The sequence below is a fragment of the Chionomys nivalis genome, chromosome 3 (genome assembly GCF_950005125.1).
Source record: "Chionomys nivalis chromosome 3, mChiNiv1.1, whole genome shotgun sequence".
Taxonomy (NCBI): domain Eukaryota; kingdom Metazoa; phylum Chordata; class Mammalia; order Rodentia; family Cricetidae; genus Chionomys; species Chionomys nivalis.
Window position 1 is genome coordinate 80,704,623 of NC_080088.1, and position 24,257 is coordinate 80,728,879.

At 36.2% G+C, this 24,257-nt stretch overlaps 1 protein-coding gene across 1 annotated transcript in view; it reads left to right on the top strand.

Moving 5' to 3' along the window:
• Positions 1-18,932: 18,932 nt before the first annotated feature.
• Positions 18,933-24,257, top strand: part of LOC130871345 (vomeronasal type-2 receptor 116-like) — a gene marked incomplete at its 3' end in the record, with an annotated part of 42,952 nt that continues 37,627 nt past the window's right edge. Inside the window, exon 1 of the mRNA XM_057764692.1 lies at positions 18,933-19,156. Coding sequence (XP_057620675.1) covers positions 18,933-19,156 — 224 coding nt within the window. The remainder of the gene's footprint in view (positions 19,157-24,257) is intronic.

Here is a 24,257-nt window from a genome sequence, read left to right on the forward strand (position 1 = left end):
GAAACCATGAAGTAGTCTCACCTTTAGGCAAGTTGAACAGTCATTTCTCTTTGTATTGTGCATGTCCAGTTCATCTAACAAACTCTATAAGGAGCCTCTTTGATGCCTATCTTCCTCTTGAAGTAGATTGGTGCTTCCAGGAGCAGATGTGTCTCATTGTCATAAGAAGTCTTAAATTTTTAAAACATTTAAATGCCATATTCTGAAGGTTACTGAAAGATTTGAATAATACCTAACTAACTGAAATATATCTCCATATATCTAGAAAACCTAACTAACATGACTATAAGCTTGACTATTATAGATGACTTTCTATTTACCTATATTTATTAATTATACATTACATTTTAAATCAGCTGTACAAACACAATACTTTAATCAAGGGCAGAAACATACATAGAACAAAATTGATCTTAAGTATGTATTGATAAAGGAAGATAAATACCAATGCAAATATCTATAGCATATTCTTCTTTAAATGTAAAGAAGCATTTACAAACAATATTTTAGAATATGGGTGTAGTTTCATCCAAACTTCTTTCTGATGATTGTTGGGCATAGTAATTTTTGAGTGGTGTTCAGGTGACCTTTCAGAAAGTCATGTTCCATCAAACCATATTAGTCTGTGAGCATTCCACAGGTTTTCATCCTTTGTGGAAACAAAAGAAGAACCTCTTGTCCAAAGCAAAATATTCTTAGATCCAAATTTTGAAGTCAAGATATCTTTATAATATACATGCTGGTTTAACGTACCAGCCCATACAATGAAATGTCTCTCTGTGCTTAGCTCCTTCACAGTCAAAAAATTAAAGAAAACACAATAATATACATAATTCAGACTCTCTGTAAATTTTCCATCTTTATGTGACTTATTTTTTACTCCTTTTAATTTATGACTGTTTGTACTCTGCCTCTTAAAAGACTTTGTTTCGTGTTTTATATAACTCTCTATACTCTTTTTCTTTTCTCTACCAAGCCTACATACATTTATCTATCAACATAACCTATTTAGAGGTCTTTTATGTCTGAATTTATCCTATTGTGTATCTGTAAATCTTTGCTGTCCAGGAGCCTATATAAATGCTAAGCACTTCTTAAAAACTTAAGCTGCAACGTTAATAGGGTATATATGATATCTCCTGTTTGCTCCACACAGTCTAAAATTTAAGCTGTGCCATTACTATGATATATATGGTCCTTCCTGCATGCTGTGCCCATTCCAACATAGCAGAGCTGCTCATTGCTTCCAAGAAACACACACAGCGCCTCCCCTTCAGGCACACAGCCAGTCCACATTGCCACTACAGAAGCTGCAGAATGCTACTCACAAACCTTATCCAAATGCTCTGTAACCAGACCTCCTGCCCCAAAAAGTCAGAGTTTACATTCCTGCTGTCTGCATGACCCAGAAATTCGGCATTTCAAAACAGCGCAGCTCTTTTTCTTTTGCTACCACTGAATCAGGAAATCCTCTCATAATGGAGCTGTGGCAAGCCACTAGCTGAAAAATAAATGTTGCTAAACTATTTTTTTAAAGCACTCTTCTGTTTTAAGTGAATTTAGATAGCCACATTGTTAATAATTTGTTGAAGCTTCTTGTTTCCTGTCACCTGGCTAGCTTAGACCTGAAATAATCACACAGAAATCATATTAATTAAATTACTGCTTGGCTCCCTTAGATCTAACTTCTTATTGGCTAACCCTTACATATTAATTTAACCCAGTTCTATTAATCTGTGTATTGCCACGTGTCTGTGGCTTACCAGCTAAAGTTCCAAGAATCTGTTTCTGGCAGTCCCATTACTTCTCTCTGACTCTACCTTCCTCCCTCTTTGCTATAGGCCAAGCCAGTTCTTCATTCATTAACCAATAAAAGCAAGACATAGATAGAAGGACCTCCCACAAAACATTCTATGAATAATTTTGAAAAACTTAAAAATTGAATAGCATATATTCTATTAAACATTCATTAACATTCTCTTCGTTAATAATTATAGTTTGTGACAAGCTATTCAATTGACATATACATGAGAAGGTTTTTCTCAATGAAATAATACTTAAAGTATATCATAGCTTTTCTAGTTGTGAGAAGCCTTATACATTTAATGATGATATTAAAGCCTTTCTTAGGAAGTCTAGGAAGACTAGTTACCAGGATCCCCATCTTAAAAAAAAATAAACAAAGTCTCAAAACATCAAATCACAATACAGCTTTACTCATTATTTAAATACAAAGAAGATGTTTGTTTATTCTAAGGGCCAATGCATACATGATCATTGTAAAGAGATTTTTTTTATTATAACACATACCTTTTTAATACAGCATTACCAGAAACAAGAGAAGAATTATATCAGCAATCAAAATGATCAGAGACAAAACAACTATATGGAATGTGAGAAGTGCTGCAACAGATCTTCATGTCTCAAAAGGCATAAGAGAATTAATCTCAAAGAAAAGGCATACAAATGTAAAGATTATGGCAAGTCATTTACCCAACATGCAAAACATCAAGCTCATCAGAGAATCCATACTAGTGAGAAACCTTTCAGATGTCAATCATGTGGCAAGGCCTTTACTCAGGACTCAAATCTTCACAGACATCACAGAATCCATACTGGTGAGAAACCTTACAGATGTCAAAAATGTGGCAAGTCCTTTACCAGGGCCTCAAATCTTCATACTCATCACAGAATCCATACCGGTGAGAAACCTTATAGATGTCAAGAATGTGGAAAGTCATTTACCACGGTCTCAAATCTTCATACTCATCACAGAATCCATACTGGTGAGAGACCTTACAGATGTCAACAATGTGGCAAGTCCTTTATAACTTTCTCAAATCTTCATTCACACAATAGAATTCATACTGGTGAGAAACCTCACAAATGTCAACAATGTGGCAAGTCATTTATCAAGTTCTCAGATCTTAACAGACATTGCAGAATCCATACTGGTGAGAAACCCTATAAATGTCAAGAATGTGGAAAGTCATTTACCATGGTCTCAAATCTTTATACTCATCACAGAATCCATACTGGTGAGAGGCCTTACAGATGTCAACAATGTGGCAAGTCCTTTATAACTTTCTCAAATCTTCATTCACACAATAGAATTCATACTGGTGAGAAACCTTACAGGTGTCAAGAATGTGGCAAGTCCTTTACCCAGGTATCAACTCTTCACACTCACCAGAGATGCCATATTGGTGACAAACCTTACAAATACAAACAAAGAGTGTGGCAAATACATTAACACAAACTCACCTCTTAGAATGCATCACAAAAATCATATAGTGGATAATGGATACATTTCCTAAAAATTTCTTATTGTACCTCACATTAATTCATTGTGTAAATCTTCATACATTGACCATGGTATTATATAGACATACATCTTTAAATTACTTTTCAAAGTTTTGTCAATATTTATACAAATATGCAGTTCTTATAAATTTGAAAACATTGTCTCCAGATTTGAAGTTTATTGTCATCAAACATTCATTGAAAATGAAATAAATGCATCAGTTTTAAATATACTATTCAAGCATCAACTCTTATGAATAAGTAAATATTTTTAGTTGAAGTAATTAAGCAGTAACATTTCTTGACTGTACATTAAGATAAATAGTTAAAGAATCAGACAATGTCAAATTATTTCAGATTTTGATGAATGTTTCAGTTTTTAGCATATGGTTGCTTATGTAATGAAATTATATTCTATATATTATTTTCCTTCAATTTTTAGTTATTTTACCTCAATATCAGCTTGATTTAAACTTCAAGTCCTTTTATTCTGTGTCTTTTCAATAAAAATGTTAAAGACTTTGACCAATTTTTATTGCAATTTTTTTGTTCTGATTATCTATTTTCTAATGGCAGTGTCTAATAAATGTGAGCTCTTCCAAGGTTGACAGTAACAATAAAAACATGCCATAGAGTATAATTGTCATGGAATATGTCTATAGTGTGTGAATGTGGAATGCTGTGATTGCTGTAATAGGATAATGAATAAGCAGTATCTAGGCTTGAGGTATAAGAAGGACTTCCTGGCAGAGAGCAGAAGTAGGAGGAGGAATTGAAGCAGGAAGATGGGCTTCCAGGAGACAGGGAGAAAGCAGCATACGCAGTGTGTGGCAGAATGTAGATTAAAAATATGAGTTAATTTAAGTTATTGGACCTAATTGGATACAAGCCAAAGTTAACACCAAGCAATCATAATAAGCAGTCTCCCTGTCATGATAATGGATCTGGTAGGACAGCGAATGACACACTACATCTGGTGAAAGGATGTGCTGAATGCTGACCTCAATGTATCTTGTATCTTGAGAAAACTCAGGGTCAAATTCTAGAAGTTGGAATCAGCACAAGCAACTGAGTCCATTTGTTTACGATTTCCTTCTTTCCCCATGTGGATAGTTATTCTGTCAGTCCTGGTGTTTGCAGAAACCCCCACAAAATTATATTATGGTCTTAAAAGAAAAATTTTAAAAAAAACACAAAAAAGAAAAAATAAAGAGATTCTCATTATTTGAAAGTTTTATATACTTCTCTCTAGGACAAAATTGTCCATTGTATTTATTAGTTTTAATTAATACCTAGAAAAGACACAATTATATTTAGCCATGTTCAATGACTCTTTTTCATACAAAATGATGCTTTTTCTGATTACCAAGATTCATATTCTTCCTTTAGCAGTGTGCTATGCATTTTTAACAAGTTTTAATTTTTCAATATAAATTATTTTGTGAAAAATAATTACACACACACATATCTGGGCCAGTTTCCCTGCTTCCTCTACTCCCAGTCAGTTAATCCCATATCCCTGTCTTCCCACTAATTCACTTCTCTTCCATTTCTGTTTGGGAAAGGACAGGTTTCCCATGAATATAGAAAAACATGGCATTCCATCTTGCAGTAAGACTAAGAATCACCCTATGTGTTGAGGCTGGACAAAACAACCAATTATGGGAGGTAGGGTTCTAAAAGCCAGAAAAAGAGTCAGAGGCAACCTCAGTCTCCTCTGATAGGAGTCCCCAAGGAAAACCAAGCTACACAACTCTAACATATATGCAGTGTTCCTAGGTCAGTCCCATGGAGGACCCTAGGTTTTCTGCTTGGTCTTTTTGAGCCAGAAAGAATCCAGGTTGGTTGATTTTGTGAATGTTCTTGTGGTTTCCTTGTTTATCTTTGGAAGGTGTCCTTACAGTGTTAGACCCTCTCTACTTACCAGCTTTCAATATCCCCACTTCTCAAGGCTACTGTTCCGGATGTGTGTTAATAAACACATATGTTCTGCCAGATACTTAGAATTCCAACCAATCAGCTGGTAGTTAATTAACTTTCTAATATTTTCAGTAAAAACAAAGGAAAAAAGTATTTGTCTGTTGTGTATGGAATTCAAAAGCAAATCAATTCTCTTGGCAGCAGAAACTCCCTTAAAATATTCTCATCTTTTAACCTGATCATTATACTTGTGAGAACTCACATAAGATTTTTAATTTGCTCATGTTATGAAACAATGGTTCCATGGTCATTCATTTATTTCAATGAGTCTTTTGTGAAAATTAACTGTGCTCCTAGTACAATAAAACAATATTGAATCCCATAGTTAATTTTCACAATGTATACTCCTTCAAATATGTACTCCCTTTTCTCCCATGATAGTAAATGAATAAACAAATTTGTCATATTTATGAAATTTTATTCCTTTTATTTGAAAAGGAGATAGTAAAATTCCTTTACTCCTAATTTTTGACTTTATATACCATGAAATTACATAGCACAATGTTCACTTGATCTCTTCCAAGTTGAAGATCATCCATCACATATTATGAAACCCAGCTCTTTTTCTTCCATTTTCTAAAAATTTTCTTTTATTCTCTCCAATTTCACACCAATGTTCACAGGCATGTGGCCTTTCTATGACTGAATTTTTATCTGCTTCTCTTCTATCTTCATAAATCATTGAAGTCCCTTGTTGTAATTGTTCCAAATTTTCTCTATCCACTCCATTTTGAGGGAAATGCCAGGTTTTAGCAACAAATAAAACTCCTATGAACACATTGGAGCAAGTTACCTTGTTTATGAATGAGATCTCTGTTTGTAAATGCCCAAGAGTAGTATTTCTGGGTCTTGAGATAGACTGATTCCAAATTTTCCAAGAAATTGCCATACTTATTTCCAAAGGGGCTGTAAAAATTTCCACTCCTATCAGCACTGGAGAGGTATTCTCCTTGCTCCACATTCTCTCCAACATAGGTGTCATTCTTGTTTTAATCTTATCCATTCTCACTTGTTATGATGGAATCTGAGAGTTTTTTGATTTTCATTTCCCCGATGACTAAGAATGTTGAATAGTGGTTTTAGTGTATCTTGGCCATTTAAAATTTTTCTGTTAAGAATTCTCTATTTGATCTGTACCCTATTTTTAATTGGATAACCTTTGGGGTTATATCTTAGCATGTAGTTTCTTGAGTTCTTTATATATTTCTTTATATATTTATAGAGGGATATCAGCCATCTATCAGCTGTGGAGTTGGTGAAGATCTTTGCATTCTCTAGGCTGCTATTTTGTCTTATTGACAGTGCCTTTTGCCTTACAGAAGCTTTTCAGTTTCATGAGGTCCCATTTATTAATTGTTGATCTCAGTGTCTGTGCTACTGGGATTCTATTCAGGAAGTTGTCTCTTGTACCAATGTGTTCAAGGCTATCTAGATTTATGTTGTGGTCATTAGTTTACTTGAATTTGAACTTTCTGCACGTTGATAGATGTGGATCTCTTTGCATTCTTTACATGCTAACTCTTGTATTGCCAGCAGTATTTGTTGATAGTGCAGTTTTTATTGCATTATAAATTTTGGATTCATTGTCAAAAATCAGGTGTTTGGAGGTGTGTGAACTCATGTTTCAGTCTTTGATTTTACTCCATTGAAGTACCTGATTGTTTTTATGCCAATGCCATTCTTTTTCTATTACCATAGCTCTGTAGTGGAGCTTGAAATCAGGAACTTCTTTTATTATACAGCATAGTTTTAACAACCTGGGCTTCTTGTATATCCATATGAAGTTGAGGGTTATTTTTTCATGTCTGTAAAGAAGTTTGTTGGATTAGGATGGGTATAGAGTTTAATCTGCATACTGCTATTGGTAAGATGACCATTATTACTATTTTAGTTCTACAGATACATGAGCAAGGGATATCTTACCATATTCTGGTACCTTTGCCAATTATTAGATAGTAGGGTGAATGTAATTCAACATTCTATATTTTATTTGTAAAATATTTTAGAAAAAAATGCTGAAAATGTACTTATCAGAAAAATGTGATTTAGGTTTAAAGGGCTGCTTGGGACATTCATCCATATTTGATCACTATGTAAATAACATATGCATGTGTAATCAAAATATCATAGCCTTTCTAGTAAATATTAATATTTCAAGTAAGTTTAATAACAATAATGAAAATATTATGGAATTTTTCTGTATATTGCACTTCTGCATCTCTATATCCATGGGATGCAGGCTTTATAATGTGAGATTCTTTCAAGAATGAAAAAAAGAAAAAAAACATAAAACAGGTCAATCCTTACTTCTAAATATTAAGGGAATTTTAAGTTATTCTTATCCTAATCTAGTAGAATACAAATGTAGTAAGGAGGCTGCTTGGTTGTTCAAGCCAATTAACAGCTCAGACCTGAAATAATCACACAGAAACTATATTATTTAAATCACTTCTTGGTCCATTAGCTCTAGCTTCTTATTGGCTTACATCTAAATTTAACCCATCTCCATTAATATGTGCATCACCATGAGTTCATTATCTCTAGCTTCTTATCAACTAAGTCTCACATCTAAATTAAACCCATCTCCATTAATTTGTGCACCACCATTAGTTTGTGGTCTACCAGCAAAGTTTTAGCACATCTGACTCCAGGGGTAGCTCCATGCCTTCTCCCTGACTTTGCCTTCTTTCTTCCAGCATTCAGTTTAGTTTCCCCCACCTAGCTCAGGTCTATCCTGCTATAGGTCCAAAGCAGTCCTTTACTAACTAATGGTATTCAGAGCATACAGAGGAGAATCCCACATCATACAAGGATAAGTGTAACATGACAAGCTGATTTTTCAGGTGCAGATGATGATATATGAGAGGAACGAACTGTGTGAAATCATGCCCATTGTACCAACAATGACTTGAGCAAAAGGTACTTATGCCAACTTCTCTAATGACAGTATTGACCCTATTGCGTCATCCCCAGTATTTTACAGGTCACAGGCAGATACACATCCACCTTTTCATTCTTCCTAAAATAATATTCCTGAGTACATCTGAGAGGCAGAATTTCATGTCTGGGTAGGAGTGAGGTGGGGAACGAGGTTTGTATGCTTCCTACAAATGAGGAGCAGAGCCTATGGAATGAATCACAGTCTGGAGATAGGGAGAGTAAAGTGTAATTTTAAAACATGCATTTCAATAAGCCTTGATTGGTGTTGGCTTGTGGGAGATGCTAGTATGATTAGGCTGTTTATTTCACCAGCAGATGCTTGGATATTAATGGATTGTCACAGCCACAGGAGAAGCCTGATAATACTTGTTCCATCTCAATGCATAACTAAAAGTCTTGGAGCTCATTACTGCTCCTCCATGAGTTGTTCCTTAAACTCTGAGACAATCCTGCTTCCCTGCATTTTGAAAATCCTAATTATATCTGGTATTTGTGTGTGATTCCATGTGTGTGTGTGTTAGGGTTATGTGTCTGTGACCCTCCAGATCCTGGGAGTGAGGGTTCCTTGACAGTTCATAAGTATTTGCCTGTCTCATAGCTTCCAGTACCAAGGCCAGGGATCTCTTCAAAGTTTGCACAAAGCCAACCTTGAAATATACTCATCCTGTAAGTCCCTTATCTCTTTTTGTCACAAGTTAGTTCTTTAGTCTCTCTTTTCAATTAGTTCATGGAAAAAGAACACCATTCCTCAACTAATATTCTTGTCCTGATTGCATGGAACAAATCTGTGTACCTTGAGCACATGCCTACATGTACTTATCTCTGTTGATGGTCAGACAAAGACCATGGCTACCTTAAAAATGCACATTGAATGGAGAAGTGAGAGATATATGTGTACACAGCACTACTTCCAACCTTGCTTCTGTAATCATTTTACCTCATCCTGTCACTGCAGAGGCTCCCAATGTGTGCCTATACCTGACTGTGAACCTACTATATGCCCACAGAGGCCAGGTCACAGGAGGTTTTTGACTTCTCATTTATGCCAGATTCTCCACTGACATACTCATGTAAATACATTATTATTATTATTTATTTGTTCTTTTTAGGAAATTTAAAGTATTTGCCATTATTTTCCTTTTGAAAACAAGAACTTGTAGAACAATGAAATTACATTAGTGTATCACAAAAAAAAATCACTTAGGAATGTGAAGTCTAATATGGAAGGTTAGTTCTGTCTAGGCATTGGATATACCAATATATATGCCTTAAAAAGAAATAAAATAGACATTTCTCATAACCCATAAATGTGATTATCCTATATTTTAAACTGTCCTCAAGCTAGCATTGTAGGTAAAGTTGACCTAAAGATTAACATCATATTGCTTCCATTTTAGACACACTAGAATGACTAATGGGGCTACCAAGTCTAGTAAGACATAGTTAATAATCAATCCTGCATTTCCTAAGGCTAGTCAATCAACATGTCAACTGAGCTATGTCCACACATGTTGTCCTTTGTGGGGAAATTTTCCGTAGCTAGAAATATGTTTTTTTCTGAGTGTATCCCCTAATCCAAATCCCTCATTGTAGCCAGTCCTACAAGAATTTACTGTCTGTGCTTTCAAATGCCTGTTCTTGAGGCAGATGATCTTTCCCCTTCTCCATTCATATGATGTAATTTCTCAGTAGTATTGTATTTCTCCTCATGCTGAAGAAAGAGATTCTGAAGAAAGAATGAAACATCCCCTAGCAGTGTTCCAAAAGTAAACACTTAGAGCTTCAACAGAAGTGGGTTCTCTCTCTCTGTCCTGTCTCTCTTCAGAAATGTAGCTGATGCCTCTCTTCTCCTCCTTCTATCCCTCTCTCTCTCTTTCTCACCCTTCTTTTTTTCTTCCATTACCCAGTGAATAAAATATATCCAAACTTTCTCTTCATGTCATGCCTACCTGTCTCTCACCCGCCACAGCTCCTTGTGGAACCCACTGCTCCACAGACCTAGGTGGTGGGACAAGCTACCATACCTCATGGACCACCATGTTCTCCCAACAACTGCTGCCCTAAACCACCCAACATTTATCTAAACTATTACACTATTTACAAATCCAGCATTACAGAAAGTACTAGAAGGAAAACTCCCACTCAAGAAAGTTGGCTGCAGCCACAAAAACACAGGCAACAAGTAACTTCACACTGCACACTAGAAAACCCCAAAGGAGGGGACTGTACAAACAATACCATCAAAAACAATAGGAGAAATAAACAACCACTGGTCTTTAATATCTCTTAATATCAATGAAATCAACTAACCTATAAAATACAGAGGTCAATAGGATAAATATGAAAACAGGATCCATCATTCTGTTGCATAAAGGAACATACCTCAACCTCAAGGACAGACAATACCACAGAGAAAGGGCTGGGAAAGATTTTTCAATAAAATGGACCCAAGAAACAAACAGGTATATCTATGCTAATATCTAATTAAAAAATCAAAGCTGAAATCAATAAAAAATGGAGAAGTACACTTAAAACTCATATTGACAAAAATCCATCAAGATGAAGTCTCAATCTTGATCATCTATGTCCCAAATACAAAAGAACCCACATATATAAAAGAAACATTACTAAAACTTAAATCATAATCAAATCTCACACATTTATATTAGGAGACTTCAACACGCCACTCTCACCAATGAACATTTCTGCCAGAAAGAAAATTAACAGAGAAATAAGAGAAAGAACAGATATCATTATTCAAATGGATTTAATAGATATCTACAAAACATTTCACACAAACACAAAAGAATATACCTTCTCAGCACCTCACTTGAGCCTTCTCTAAAATTGATCACATTTTTGGTCAAAAAGCAATCCTCAAAAGATACAAAAAAATGGAATAAACCCCTATATAATATCAGATCACCATGGCTTAAAGTTAGACTTTAGCAACAACACTAATTGAAGAAAGTCTGCAATCTCATGGAAATTGAACAATGCTCAACTGAATCACCCCTGAGTCAAGAAAAAAATAAAGAAATTAAAGACTTCCTGGAATTTTATGGAAATGAATACATAACATACTCAAACTCCAGGGGGAACTTTGAAAGCAGTGCTAAGAGGAAGTTTTCTAGCACTAAGTAACTACATAGAGAATCTGAGAAATCTGGTGCTCAAACAAGACATCTGAAAGCTCTAGAACAAAAAGAAGCAATCTCACCAAGGAGGAGTAAATGTTAGGAAATAATCAAATTTATGGCTAAATTCAGTAAAGTAGAAACAAAGGAAACAATACATAGAATCAATGAGACAGTCACCAAAATAAACAAACCCTTATCCAAAGTAATCAAGAGGTGGAGAGAGAATATGCAAATTAAATGGAGAGAAACTCAAAATTAGCATAGCAACAAACACAGAAGAAATCCAGAAAATCATCAGATAATACTTCAGAAACCTATACTCCACAAAACTGGAAACTTTAAAGGAAATGACTGATTTTCTTCATCAATAACATTAAAATTAAAGTACAGATAAACAATTTAAGTAAACCTATAACACATAAACAAATAGAAGTAGTCATCAACAGTCCCCCAACAAATTAAAGCGTAGGGCAACATGGTTTCAATGCAGAATCCTATAAGAATTTCAAAGAAGAGCAAATCCAATACTCCTAAAATTATTCCACATAATAGAAACAGAAGGGACTTTGCCAAACTCTTTTTACAAGGCGACAATTATACTGGTTCCAGATCCACACAAAGATGTAACTAAGACAGGAAATAACAGACCAAGCTTGTGAAGCTTGCTAGGAAAAGCAAGGTGGATGTTATGATTAGCAATATAGGATTTTGGTCTCCATTTGAGTTCATTTTTCTTTCCCCATTTCTGATTTGCCTTGCGTGAGTACAACAGACCAGTACAGTCCAAGATCTCACTGGATAACTTGACTGCTGAGCAGATCACTTGAACTCAGCAAGGGAGAAACTCAATATTTTAATCTCTTCTGTTTTCATGAGAATCTGTGTAACCATGCCAGGAGTGAATACTCTCCTGATTTCTGAGGTTCTGCAGATAGTGAGTTGCTGTAGCAGGTGAATGGTGTTTAGTGATACCTTTAAAGAATATCCTCAAGAGAGAACCCAGGAGCTACAAAGACACATCACTTCCCCTGAGACAGAAGTTCAGAAGTGATGGATGGTTCTACAGTAAGTATGTCTCTGCTCAGCAGCTATGATCAATTTCTTCTACAAAGTTTATGTATTTATGTTGCACATCTTTCCTTCTCTTTTTCTCATAGTCTTACCTAAGGAGTTTATTTCTACTGACATTCCTTCTGAGGGCTCTCTTGGTTTACTGGCTTATGAAAGTGCATATTCAATCACATGAAATGTCTTGTGAGCATAACTCTTTCAGTTTTGAGATAGTAGAATTACAAATGGCATATTCTCCTGGAAAAAAAAACTCACCTGAGAATCTTGAATGTGGCAGATACATGTAAGTTATAGTTAGCATAGTCACATCATTATTGTTATGATAGCAGTTGTCCAATGAATAAAGCATGAAAACTGTAATGTGATTACAGAAGCATCATTATTATGCAGAAGGAAGCCATGCCAAACATTTGCATTTACTCTGGAGGAATTATGCATCAGCAAACTACAATATTGTTCTGACACAATGGAATCCTCAATGATGAATATCATCAGTTCATTAGGCATATATGTCTTGAAAAAATGAGCAAGTAAGAACAAAATAAAGGTAAGTTGACACTGTAAATACTATACATTTAAAGACTCAATCATAACAGTCATAAAAAGCACAGATAAGCAAATGTCAGTAGTTTACCTTTATAATCTAACACACAGCATATTCTATAGCTATATATTTTTATTTCTAAAAATGTTCAAATGTATCCATAATTAGATGTCTTCATAATCTAAATATTTATTATACAATAATACAAAGAAATAAATAAAACAAAATATTTAAAAGAAATATTCGAAAATAGTAACTCATTTTCATTTGAATCAAGCATGTATTCTGGCTTTTATTTGAAAAAAAATGAATGACTGTAAGTGTTTTGCAATGATTTACTCTCTTTTTATTATAGATAACTATGGTAGTCTGTCACTGCTTTGAATCTAAATTATCAGGTTTATGTTTACAGGTTTATATGAAAATTAAAATTATTTCCCCATTTTAATGCTTTTCTCTTTTGTTCACTCCTGATCAGTAAGGAACCATGTAACCAAACTTTGGTTTGGGTTATTTCTATATTTTGTCCTGTGTAGTAGTTTAGGTGAGTTATTTGCTATAAATGTAGGTTATTGTAGATTTTAAATTCAGTATGTATACAAAATATGTTCAAATAATTATATCATATGAAATTTTTGAGTTAAAGCTTTGCAATACCACTCTTGGGAATATACCCAAGAGATGCCCTATCATACTACAAAAGTATTTGTTCAACTATGTTCATAGCTGCATTTTTTGTAATAGCCAGAACCTGGAAACAACCTAGATGCCTTCAATGGAGGAAAGGATGAAGAAAGTGTGGAATATATACATATTAGAGTACTACTCAGCGGTAAAAAACAACTACTTCTTGAATTTTGCATGCAAATGGATGGAAATAGAAAACACTATCCTGAGTGAGGTAACCCAGACCCCCAAAAATGAACATGGGATGTACTCACTCATAATAGGTTTCTAGCCATAAATAAAGGACATTCAGCCTATAATTTGTGATTCTAGAGAAGCTAAATAAGAAGGTGAACTCAAAGAAAAACATAGTTATCCTCCTGAATATTGGAAGTAGACAAGATGGCCGGACAAAAATTGGGAACTTGGGGGTGGGGTGGGATGGGGGAAAGGGGAGATGGGGAGAGAAAAGTGAGAAGAGGAGGATGGGGAGAGCTTGGGTGAATGGGATGTTTGGGATAATGGAAGGGTGGATATGGGAGCAAGGAAATATATTTTTTACTTAAGGGAGCCATTTTAGGGTTGGCAAGAGACTTGACTCTAGAGGGGCTCCCAGTCGTCCAGGGAGATATCCCCAGCTGGTACCTTGGGCAGCTGAGGAGAGGGAACCTGAAATGGCCCTATCCTATAGCCATACTGATGAATGTCTTGCATATCACCATAGAACCTTCATCTGGCGATGGATTGAGATAGAGATAAAGACCCACATTGGAGCACTGGACTGATCTCCCAAGGTCCAAATGAGGAGCAGAAGGAAGGAGAACATGAGCAAGGAAGTCAGGACCGCGATTGATGCACCCACCCACTGAAACAGTGGGTCTGATCTATTGGGAGCTCATCAAGGCCAGCTGGACTGGGACTGAAAAAGCATGGGATAAAAACAGACATTCTGAACATGACGAACAATGAGGGCTGATGAGAAGCCAAGGACAATGGCACTGGGTTTTGATCCTACTGCATGTACTGGCTTTGTGAGAGCCTAGCCTGTTTGGATGTTCACCTTCTTAGACCTGGATGGAGAGGGGAGGACCTTGGATTTCCCACAGGGCATGGAACCCTGACTGCTCTTTGGACTGGAGAGGGAGGGTGAGAGAAGTGGGGGGAGGGGGAGAGGAGTGGGGGAGAGGGACGGAAATGGGAGGTGGGGAGGAGGTGGAAATTTTTTCAATAAAAAATATATAAAAAGAACTATGTTGAAGAGATATAGTGAGAGTGAACAGCCTTGTCTTGTTCCTGATTTTAGTGGAATGGCTTTGAGTTTCTCTCCATTTAATTTGATACTAGCTGTTGGCTTGAGGTATATTTCTTTTATTATATTTATGTATGATCCTTGTATCCCTAACCTCTCCAAAACCTTTATCATAAAGGGATGTTGAATTTTGTCAAATGTTTTTTGCAGATCTAATGAAATGATCATATGATTTTTTTCTCTTAGTTTATTTATATGATGGATTACATTGATAGACTTTCATATGTTGAACCAGCCCTGCATTTCTGGGATGATGCCTACTTGTTCGTAATGGATAATTTTTTAAAAGTGTTCTTGGATTCTGTTTGCCAGAATTTTATTGACAATTTTTGCATAGATGTTCATAAGTGAGATTGTCTGTAATTCTCTTTCTTGGTTGGGTCTTTCTGTGGTTTTGGAATCAGGGTGACTGTAGCTTCGTAAAAAGAGTTTGGCAATAACTCTTCTGAATCTATTATGTGAAACACATTAAGGAGTATAGGTATCAGCTCTTCTTGGAAGTTCTGATAAAATTCTGCATTATAAAACCATCTGAGCCTGGGCTTCTTTTCTGGTTGGGAGGTTTTTTATGACCTCTTCTATTTCCTCACGACTTATAGGTCTATGTGAATTTTTCACCTGGGCTTGAATTAATTTTGGTAAATGGTACTTATCTAAAAACAAGTCCATTTCTTTTACATTTTCCAACTTTGGGGCATATAAGCTTTTTTAGTAAGAGCTAATGATTCTCTGAATTTCCTCAGTGTCTGTTATGTCTCCCTTTTAATTTCTGATCTTGTTAATTTGCATGTTCTCTCTCTGCCATTTGATTAGTTTGAATAAATGTTTGTCAATCTTGTTGACTTTCTCCAAGAACCAGCTCTTTCTTCCATTGATTCTTTGGATTGTTTTTTGTGTTTCTATTTTGTTGATTTCAGCCCTCAGTTTGATTATTTCCAGTCTTCTACTCCTCCTGGGTGAGTCTTTTTTTTTCACTAAGCTTTCAGCTGTGCTGTTAAGCCTCCAATGTGTGTTTTCTGTTTTTTTTTAATGTGGGCACTTAGAGCTATGGACCTTCCTCTTAGCACTGCTTTTATGGTGTCCCATAGGTTTGGGTATGTTGTGTCTTTATTTTCATTGAATTCAAAGAAGACTTTAATTTCTTTCTTTATTTCTTCCCTGACCCAGGGGTGGTTCAGTAGTTGACTGTTCAGCTTCCATGAGTTTGTGATCAATGTGGACTCTCTGAATATGGTTGACAATGAGGGCTGACTGAGAAGCCAAGGACAATGGCACTGGGTTTTGATTTTACTGCATGGACTGACTTTGTGGGAGCCTAGTCTGTTTGCTTGCTCACCTTCCTAGACCTGGATGGAGCAGGGAGGACCTTGGACTTCCCACAGGACAGGAAATTCTGACTGCTCTTTGGACTAGAGAGGGAGCGGAAAGGGGAGTGGGGGGAATGGGAGTGAAATGGGAGAAGGTGAGGAGGTGGAAATTTTCAATAATAAAAATAATTTGAAGACCCACACTGGAGCACCGGACTGAGCTCCCAAGGTCCTAATGAGGAGCAGAAGGAGGGAGAACATGAACAAGGAAGTCAGGACCATGAGGGGTGCACCCACCCACTGAGACAGTGGGGCCGATCTATTGGGAGCTCACCAAGGCCAGCTGGACTGTGACTGAAAAAGCATGGGATAAAACCGGACTCTCTGAACATGGCAGACAATGAGAGCTGACGAGAGGCCAAGGAGAATGGCACGGGGTTTTGATGCTACTTCATGTTCTGGCTTTGTGGGAGCCTAGACAGTTTGGATGTTCACCTTCCTAGACCTGGATGGAGGGGGGAGGACCTTGGACTTTCCACAGGGCAGGGAACCCTGACTGCTCTTGGGACTGCAGAGGGAGGAGAAGAGGAGTGGGGGGAGGGGGGGAGGGGTGGGAGGAGGGGGAGGGGAATGGGAGGCGGGGAGGAAGCGGGAAATTTTTTTTTCAATAAAAAAAAAATTAAAAAAAATTATTTGAAATAATTTGGATTAATTCCATTGGCAGATGGAATCTATAAAGAGTATAGACCTTATACTCTTGTTATCAGTGGTGAAACTAATGAGGATTTCTACTGAAATAGAGCATACTGAACAAGAAGATAAACATTTAATAATGGAAAAGAGTGGTGGACCTCAGGGCAAGGTCCCACCCAGCTAAGTTTTAAACTTGAGGAAAGGAATTAAAGTAAATCTTAGAACTAGGTGTGCTGGTGTATGCATTTAATCCTAGCACTTGGAAGGCAGGGGCTGGTGAAACTCAAGAGTATGAGTCCAACCTCTTCTGCATAGCAAGTTCCAGTACATCCATGCTTAGGTAGTGAAGGTACCATTTAAAACATAAAGTTTGTGAAGATATAAATGAATGAGGCTTTCATGTTCTTGTCCAATAAGCAGTAGAAGTCGGCAGCTCCAGCCCTGTGGTTTCTGCCTTCATATGAATGTCATTCAACATTTCCAGAAAGATAATCTTATTTTGAATATGTACACCAATGCAGAAATTATATTCAGTGACATGAGCCAGGAATAGAAATCAAAATGCTGTCTGATCTGAGTCATAATTGGATCCTAAGCTGTCAATCCCCTGAAATAAATTTGAATGGTGACTGTGATAGTCTGGACATTAGAGTATTCTGGAATGACTTGTCAAACAACAAATTTTAATGACAAAACAGAGATAATTTAAGAAAATCTTCAAGCTGTGTACAGAACAACTAATAATGGTAGTGTATATTGTTCAATTCAAAAGTACTTTGTAAGTCCAATAATAAAAATTTTGTAAAGTTCTACATAAGAATCCATTTATTTATCTTTTATTAGTTTAGATATAACTATATGATTATTTCTGCACTTTCCTCCCTCCAAATATTTCAATGTACTCTCTTTGTTCTTTAGAAAATCCATGCCCTTTTAATATATTGTTTATATATATTTAACATATATACATATGCCAAAATTTGATTTATTTTATACTATATTATAATTATCAGTAATATATAACAATACACAAAATATATCAATGATATTTCTGATAAGTAGCACTAGAGGAAGGAGAAAGAAATGTAGAGATGAATTATTATTCTATTTATTTGTAATTTTTTATAATTTTTTTTTTGGGAGAGAGACTGTACCAGAGTGCACTAACAGCAGAATACAGACTATGAGTTTGCTACTTGGGAACCTTAATACTGTGAATGGATGAGGTGAGAAATTATCTTTGTACTTGTCTGGAATACCCTTACTCCTTTTTACATCTTCACAATTATTGCTACAAGGATGAGAGAGCAGATGAGGTGGTCAAGACAGATGTAAGGTTACTTTGTTTCTGAATGGCAGACGCTAAAAACTGATATCATCACTTATTCCTCTTGTGAAGCAATTGTATGGAATATTGAAAGTCATGCTTTGTGACATCAGCTATGGCTTTTTCATGCTTTTGCTGTGTCATCCAAAGCAGCAATCCAAAATATATAAGCTGAATTTTAATGACCTACATTTCAGACTCAATGTATGGTGCTCTCCAAAGTCAACAGTGGATGATTATGAGATCATAGAGGTGGGGGAATAAGGAAAGAAATCAATATGTTTTTCATGAGCATAGAGGATGCAGGTGCAGAGTCCTAGGGCTATGAGATCCCCAGAGCATATGCATGAGATGGAAATAGAAGCATGCAAAGCCAATGTATTCAGACCAACTCTGGTTTCAGTTAGAAGAGATTCTGAGCACTCTGTCTTACCCTGAGTTGTCTGAACTTTGCCTCTGTCTATGCCCTTGTCTGGCATCAGAACCACAGACTATGTATGGCCTGAGAGGCTGATACAACATCAGGAACCAGATGTAGCAAACAGAGTCTTCTGTAACACTGGTGAGGTCTGAGCCTGTTCCATGCCCTAAGCCAATAATCTTGGTTCAGACTAGATACCGGGCATTGTCCCTGTATAGTGCAGACCTTGACATGGTCATTCCTTTGCTTCATTTCTACCTACTCCTGCAATCTTTGTTTACATTAGGGGAAATGTCTCACCTGAACTGTTCTGAATACTGGAAGCCCAGCACCTACATGAAGGCTGACATAATCCTAGGTGCATTTATCCCAATTTATACCACATTACATCAACCTGAAGAACCTACATGGATAAATTTTGATAGCAAACCGGGAATATTATTTGAATGGATTTTGTAAGTACTTGTGTGACTGTGTGCTGATGTTATTTTGGTTACATGATAGTGCATGCTCATCTGTGCACATGTAATTCCTTTAAGAATGATGAACTGTATACACAGAAATGTAAAATTCAGTTTCAAACTTTATTCTTTTATTTTTTTTCTTTTTTATTGATTTTTATTGAGCTCTGCATTTTTCTCCTCTCCCCTTCCTGCCTCTCCCCCACTTCATTCCTCTCCCAAAGGTCCCCATGCTCCCAATTTACTCAGGAGATCTTGTCTTTTTCTACTATCCATGTAGTTTAGAACTATGTATGTCTCTCTTAGGGTTCTCATTGTTGTCTAGGTTCTATGAGATTGTGATTTGTGGGCTGGTTTAATTTGTTTATGTTTAAGAACCACTTATGAGTGAGTACATGTGATAATTGTGTGTCTGGGTTGGGTTACCTCACTAAAAATGAAGTTTTCTAGATCCATCCATTTGCCTGAAAAATTCAAGATGTCATTTTTTTCTGCTGTGTAGTACTCCATCATGTAAATGTACCAAATTTTCCTTATACATCTTTTGGTCAAGCGTCATTTACATATTTTTGAGGTTCTAAATATCTTATGTTTGAATGTCTGCTTTTTTCTACAGACATGGAGAGTTTCTGTTAAATCCCCATGTCTTTACTAGATATGTTAATAACACCTATCCCATATGTTCCTATCCCTAATTGGTCTCTTTAAAGGATATCAGAGTTTGGATGCTGTAGTCAGGTTTATTACTCATTTATTTCTCATTAATATTTCAATGCAGTGCTCTGAAAAATCACATTCTTCATTCCTAATACTCTATCTTCTGCTTATGCAGTTCTACTGAAGTCACTTTCTACTGTGTTTTAATTGGAGGTTTTGTGTTTTTCATTTCAAACATTTCTATTTCTACTTCCCTTCCCCAATAATCTTAATTTCTTGTTAGGATGTGTATTATTTTTGACCTTGTCTTCTTGGTACTGACATATATAGATATGGACATATATACATATATTGCTCATTTACTCTCCCTCACTTTGTCCTCCTATACAGCGTTGCATTTTGCCTCAATGCCCAGTTGAATTCACTTGGTTGTTTCTAGGTTTTTCTATGTCATTTATCTTTTTACTTGTAGGATTACTTGTCTAGTATTTCATCTCTCTGAATACATTTGACTTTGTTTTTTATTTATGATATTGTGGAGGAGTTATTTGGCTTGCATTTTCATATTTCCTGTTGTTTTTCTCTATTGTTGCTATAATTGTTACCTGTGTTCTTTTGAACATCGATTCTGGAATAGGAGGCTCCTCTACTGAGATGTAATTTCTTGAATATTCAGGCCATGTTCTTCTCTGTGAGCAGGAAATACCCTTCTTAGGCCTGTAAGTAGTTGTGATGTTATAGAGTAAATGAAAATAAAACTCTGGAAATGACTGATCTATTTGGCACTTGAGGTACTCTTAGGAATATATTCATGGGACAGAAATTTCTGTAACCTACTAAGGCAGGAGGTAGAAGGAGTCCCAAGAACAGAGAATAGAGAGAGCGCATCCTCAGGGACAGACAGGAGGCAGGAATGCTTCCACTACTAACTGACAACAACACTTATCTGGAGTCTGTTTCATCTGTCAGAGGTGGACAAAAGTCTCCACTCTCTGAATCTTACATGAATATTTTGAATACTTTTAAGTTTACAGATAGAGATAAAAGTTTTAGATATATTAGCATGACCACTTCCTCTAATCTGCACTGAAATCCTCATTGTAGAAAAAGTAGTTGAGCACCTCATTGTAGAAAAAGTAGTTGAGCAGTGTCTGTAAGCCGGTACAGAAAACTGTTGTAGAGAATCATAGAAAAAGCCTGGAACCCAAAGGAGGATACAAACATGAGCACTCTTTCCCTGTTTCTTCTGTCCAGAACTTAGATATGTATATCAGAGATGTTTCCAACACAATCAGAAGCACTTTTAAGTCTATATTCAGAAAACAATGTAATTATATTTAAAATGTTGCCCTTTGATTATTATAATACTAGGCAGTGCTTTGCCAAGCTTGGAAAATATCTTATCATATGTTGATTCATTAATATGATATTTTTCCTTTGAAATATTGAGATCTCATTTTCTCAAGACTTAAATCACTTCCTCAGACATTGGTAAGTTGCATTTACATACCTGAAATCACTTCCTTACACCCTCAAAATAACATCAATGTTAAACCATTTTTCTCCATCTTATCTTTTACCAGGATATATATATATATATATATATATATATATATATATATATATATATATGGTTGATTAATAAAAACAATGAAAAGAAATTCTTTTAAATATTATAAAGAATATTCATTTCTTTTGATAAAGAATATTAAAAGCTGTGGCTAGTAATGGCATGGTAACTTCAGTTTAGTTTTCATTTAAACCTAATTTTGTGAGATTATCTTTCTCAGTGTGATGCATGTCAGCAAGGAAACCCTATCAGTGGGTCTGCCTTCTTGAGAAGACGACCTATTAGCTTAGAAAAAAACAAGATCTAATTTTCAAATATGATATAGACTGACCATACAGCTATAAACTTGTTTGGAGGAACTGAGTAGATCTATCTGTTGATACACTTATAAAACTACAGCTTTTTAGCAACATCATCAGAGATCTGAGAAGGATAAATCTGAACAGGAAATTTAATTTCAATGGCTTCGGTAACCATTAAAATCACAGAGACTTTACCAGATACCCGGCTAATCAGCATCGGTTCCCCCATAGTGTTCTCAGTGACTTTGTGAGGAGCAGAGACTGTCAGTCTTTGAATACTACACAAGATACTATTTAGGCTCTGGCAAACAAACAGGGAAGCATCAGCCTTCAACCACCAGACCTATGGGAATTACTATAGAGGAGGGAGTTGGAAAAACTAACCTACCTTGGCGAGGCAGAATAGGGCATTCAATTCAACAGTTCTTACACTCTGGCAAAAACCTGTTGGTGGGGGAAGCATGTGCCAGGTATTAGCCCAGTGGTCTATATTTTTACAACTGAGGGAAGATCCAAGTAGAGTCTGTTTATGTCATTGTATTTGTGGATGAACATCAGTTGCTGTTTCTAGAAGCTAGTATTTTTGTCTATCAAAGAATGCCTTTTTCATTAAGTAACTTAAATTCCATTTTCAGCAGATCTCTCTGAGGGTATTGAGGGATATCATATAATTTATTAATAATACCTTATTTGAGACAAACTTTACTTATTTTTAGTTATTTGCTTCAGGCTTGTCCTTGATAGCATATCCAGAAGGCTAAAGTCTGTCCCTCATTTAATTTGTACTCATCAAGATGAAAAGCATTTCTCTGAGCCCATTAAAGAATTTGATTATTTATAAAGTGACCTATAATTAACTTGTATGTCTTAATTATTTTCTATAGATGATTACAGCTTGGTAGCCTTTATTTTATTTTTATTATAATTTTCTATTCATTTTCCATACCAAACATAGATCCCCCTCCCTCCCCTACTCCCATACCACCCCATCTCTCTCCCTACTCCACCCCCCATTCACTCCTCGTAAAAGGAAAGTCCTCCCATATGGAGTTTACAAAACCTGGCACATCAAGTTGAGGCAGGATCAAGCAATGCCCCATGCCTCAAAGCTGAGGAAGGAATGCCATCATAGGAAATCGTCTTCGAAAGATCCCTCATGAACCAAAAGCAGATCCTAGTCCCATTGCCTGGGGATCCACAAACAGACCAAACCACACTGTCACTAGGCAGGGGGCCCAGTTTGGTCCCTAGCAGACTCCTTGGCTGTCGGTCCATAGTGTGTTAGATTTTAGGAGCTGAGATCAGCTGTGTCTTCATGTTTCCCCATCATGATCTTGTTCCCCCCATGATCTTATAATAGCTCCTTTCTCTTTTCGACTGGACTTGCCAAGTTGGTCCCAGTGTTTGACTGTGGATTTCTTCATCTGCTTCCATTAGCTACTGGATGAAAGCCTCATGGTAACAATGAGGGTAGTTACCAATCTGTTCCCCCCCAAATCAACCATCCCAGATCTCATGTTCATATCCTCTCCTCTATCCCTCTATCCCTAGTGCATCCAGGAGAACTCATCTATTTCTTGTTCCTAGGGTGATGTGTGCATCTCTTTTAGGGTCCTTCTTGTTACCTAGCCTTTCTGAGACTGTAATTATAGTGTGGTTATCCTTTGCTTTACAACCAATATTCACTTTTGAGTGAGTGCATACTGTGTTTGTCTTCCTGGTTCTGGATTACCTCACTCATGATAATTCTTTTTTAGTTCCATCCATTTGCCTGCAAATTTCATGATGCCATTGCTTTTACAACTGAATAATTCTCTATTCCGTAAATGGACCACATGTTCATCTATTTTTCAGTTGAGAGGCATCTAGGTTGTTTATAGGTTCCAGCTATTATGACTAATGACTATGAACATAATTGAGTAAATGTCCTTATGGAATGAATGAACAACCTTTGGGTATATGCCTTAGAATGGTGGTATTGGATCTTGAGATAGACTGATTTCCAAACTGAGAAAGCACCATACTGATTTCCAAAGTGATGTGCAAGTTTGCACTCCCACCAGCAGTAGATAAGTGTTCCCCTTACTCCACCTACTCTCCAATATAAGCTGTCATCAGTATTTTTGTTCTTAGTCATTATGACAGACATAACATAATATCTCAGAATCATTTTGATTTGCATTTCTCTGATTACAAATGGTGTTAAGCAATTCTTAATGTCTCTTGGCCATTTGAAATTTTTTTGTTGATATTTACCTGTTTAGATCTATACTCCATTTTAATTGGATTATTTGGTATTTTGATGTATAATTTCTTGCATTTCTTTGTCAGAGGTATGATTGTCCACGAACATTTCCCAGTAGGTAGGCTGCTATTTTGTATTATTAAATGTGTTCTTTGCCTTACAGAAGCTTCTCACTTTCAGGAGGTGCCATTTATTAATTATTGTTATCAGTGTCTGAGTTATTGTATCATATTTAGAAAGAGGTCTCCTGTGCCAGTGTATTCAAAGCTACTTCCCACTTTCTTCTATGATGTCCAGTGTAACTGGATTTGTATCGAGATC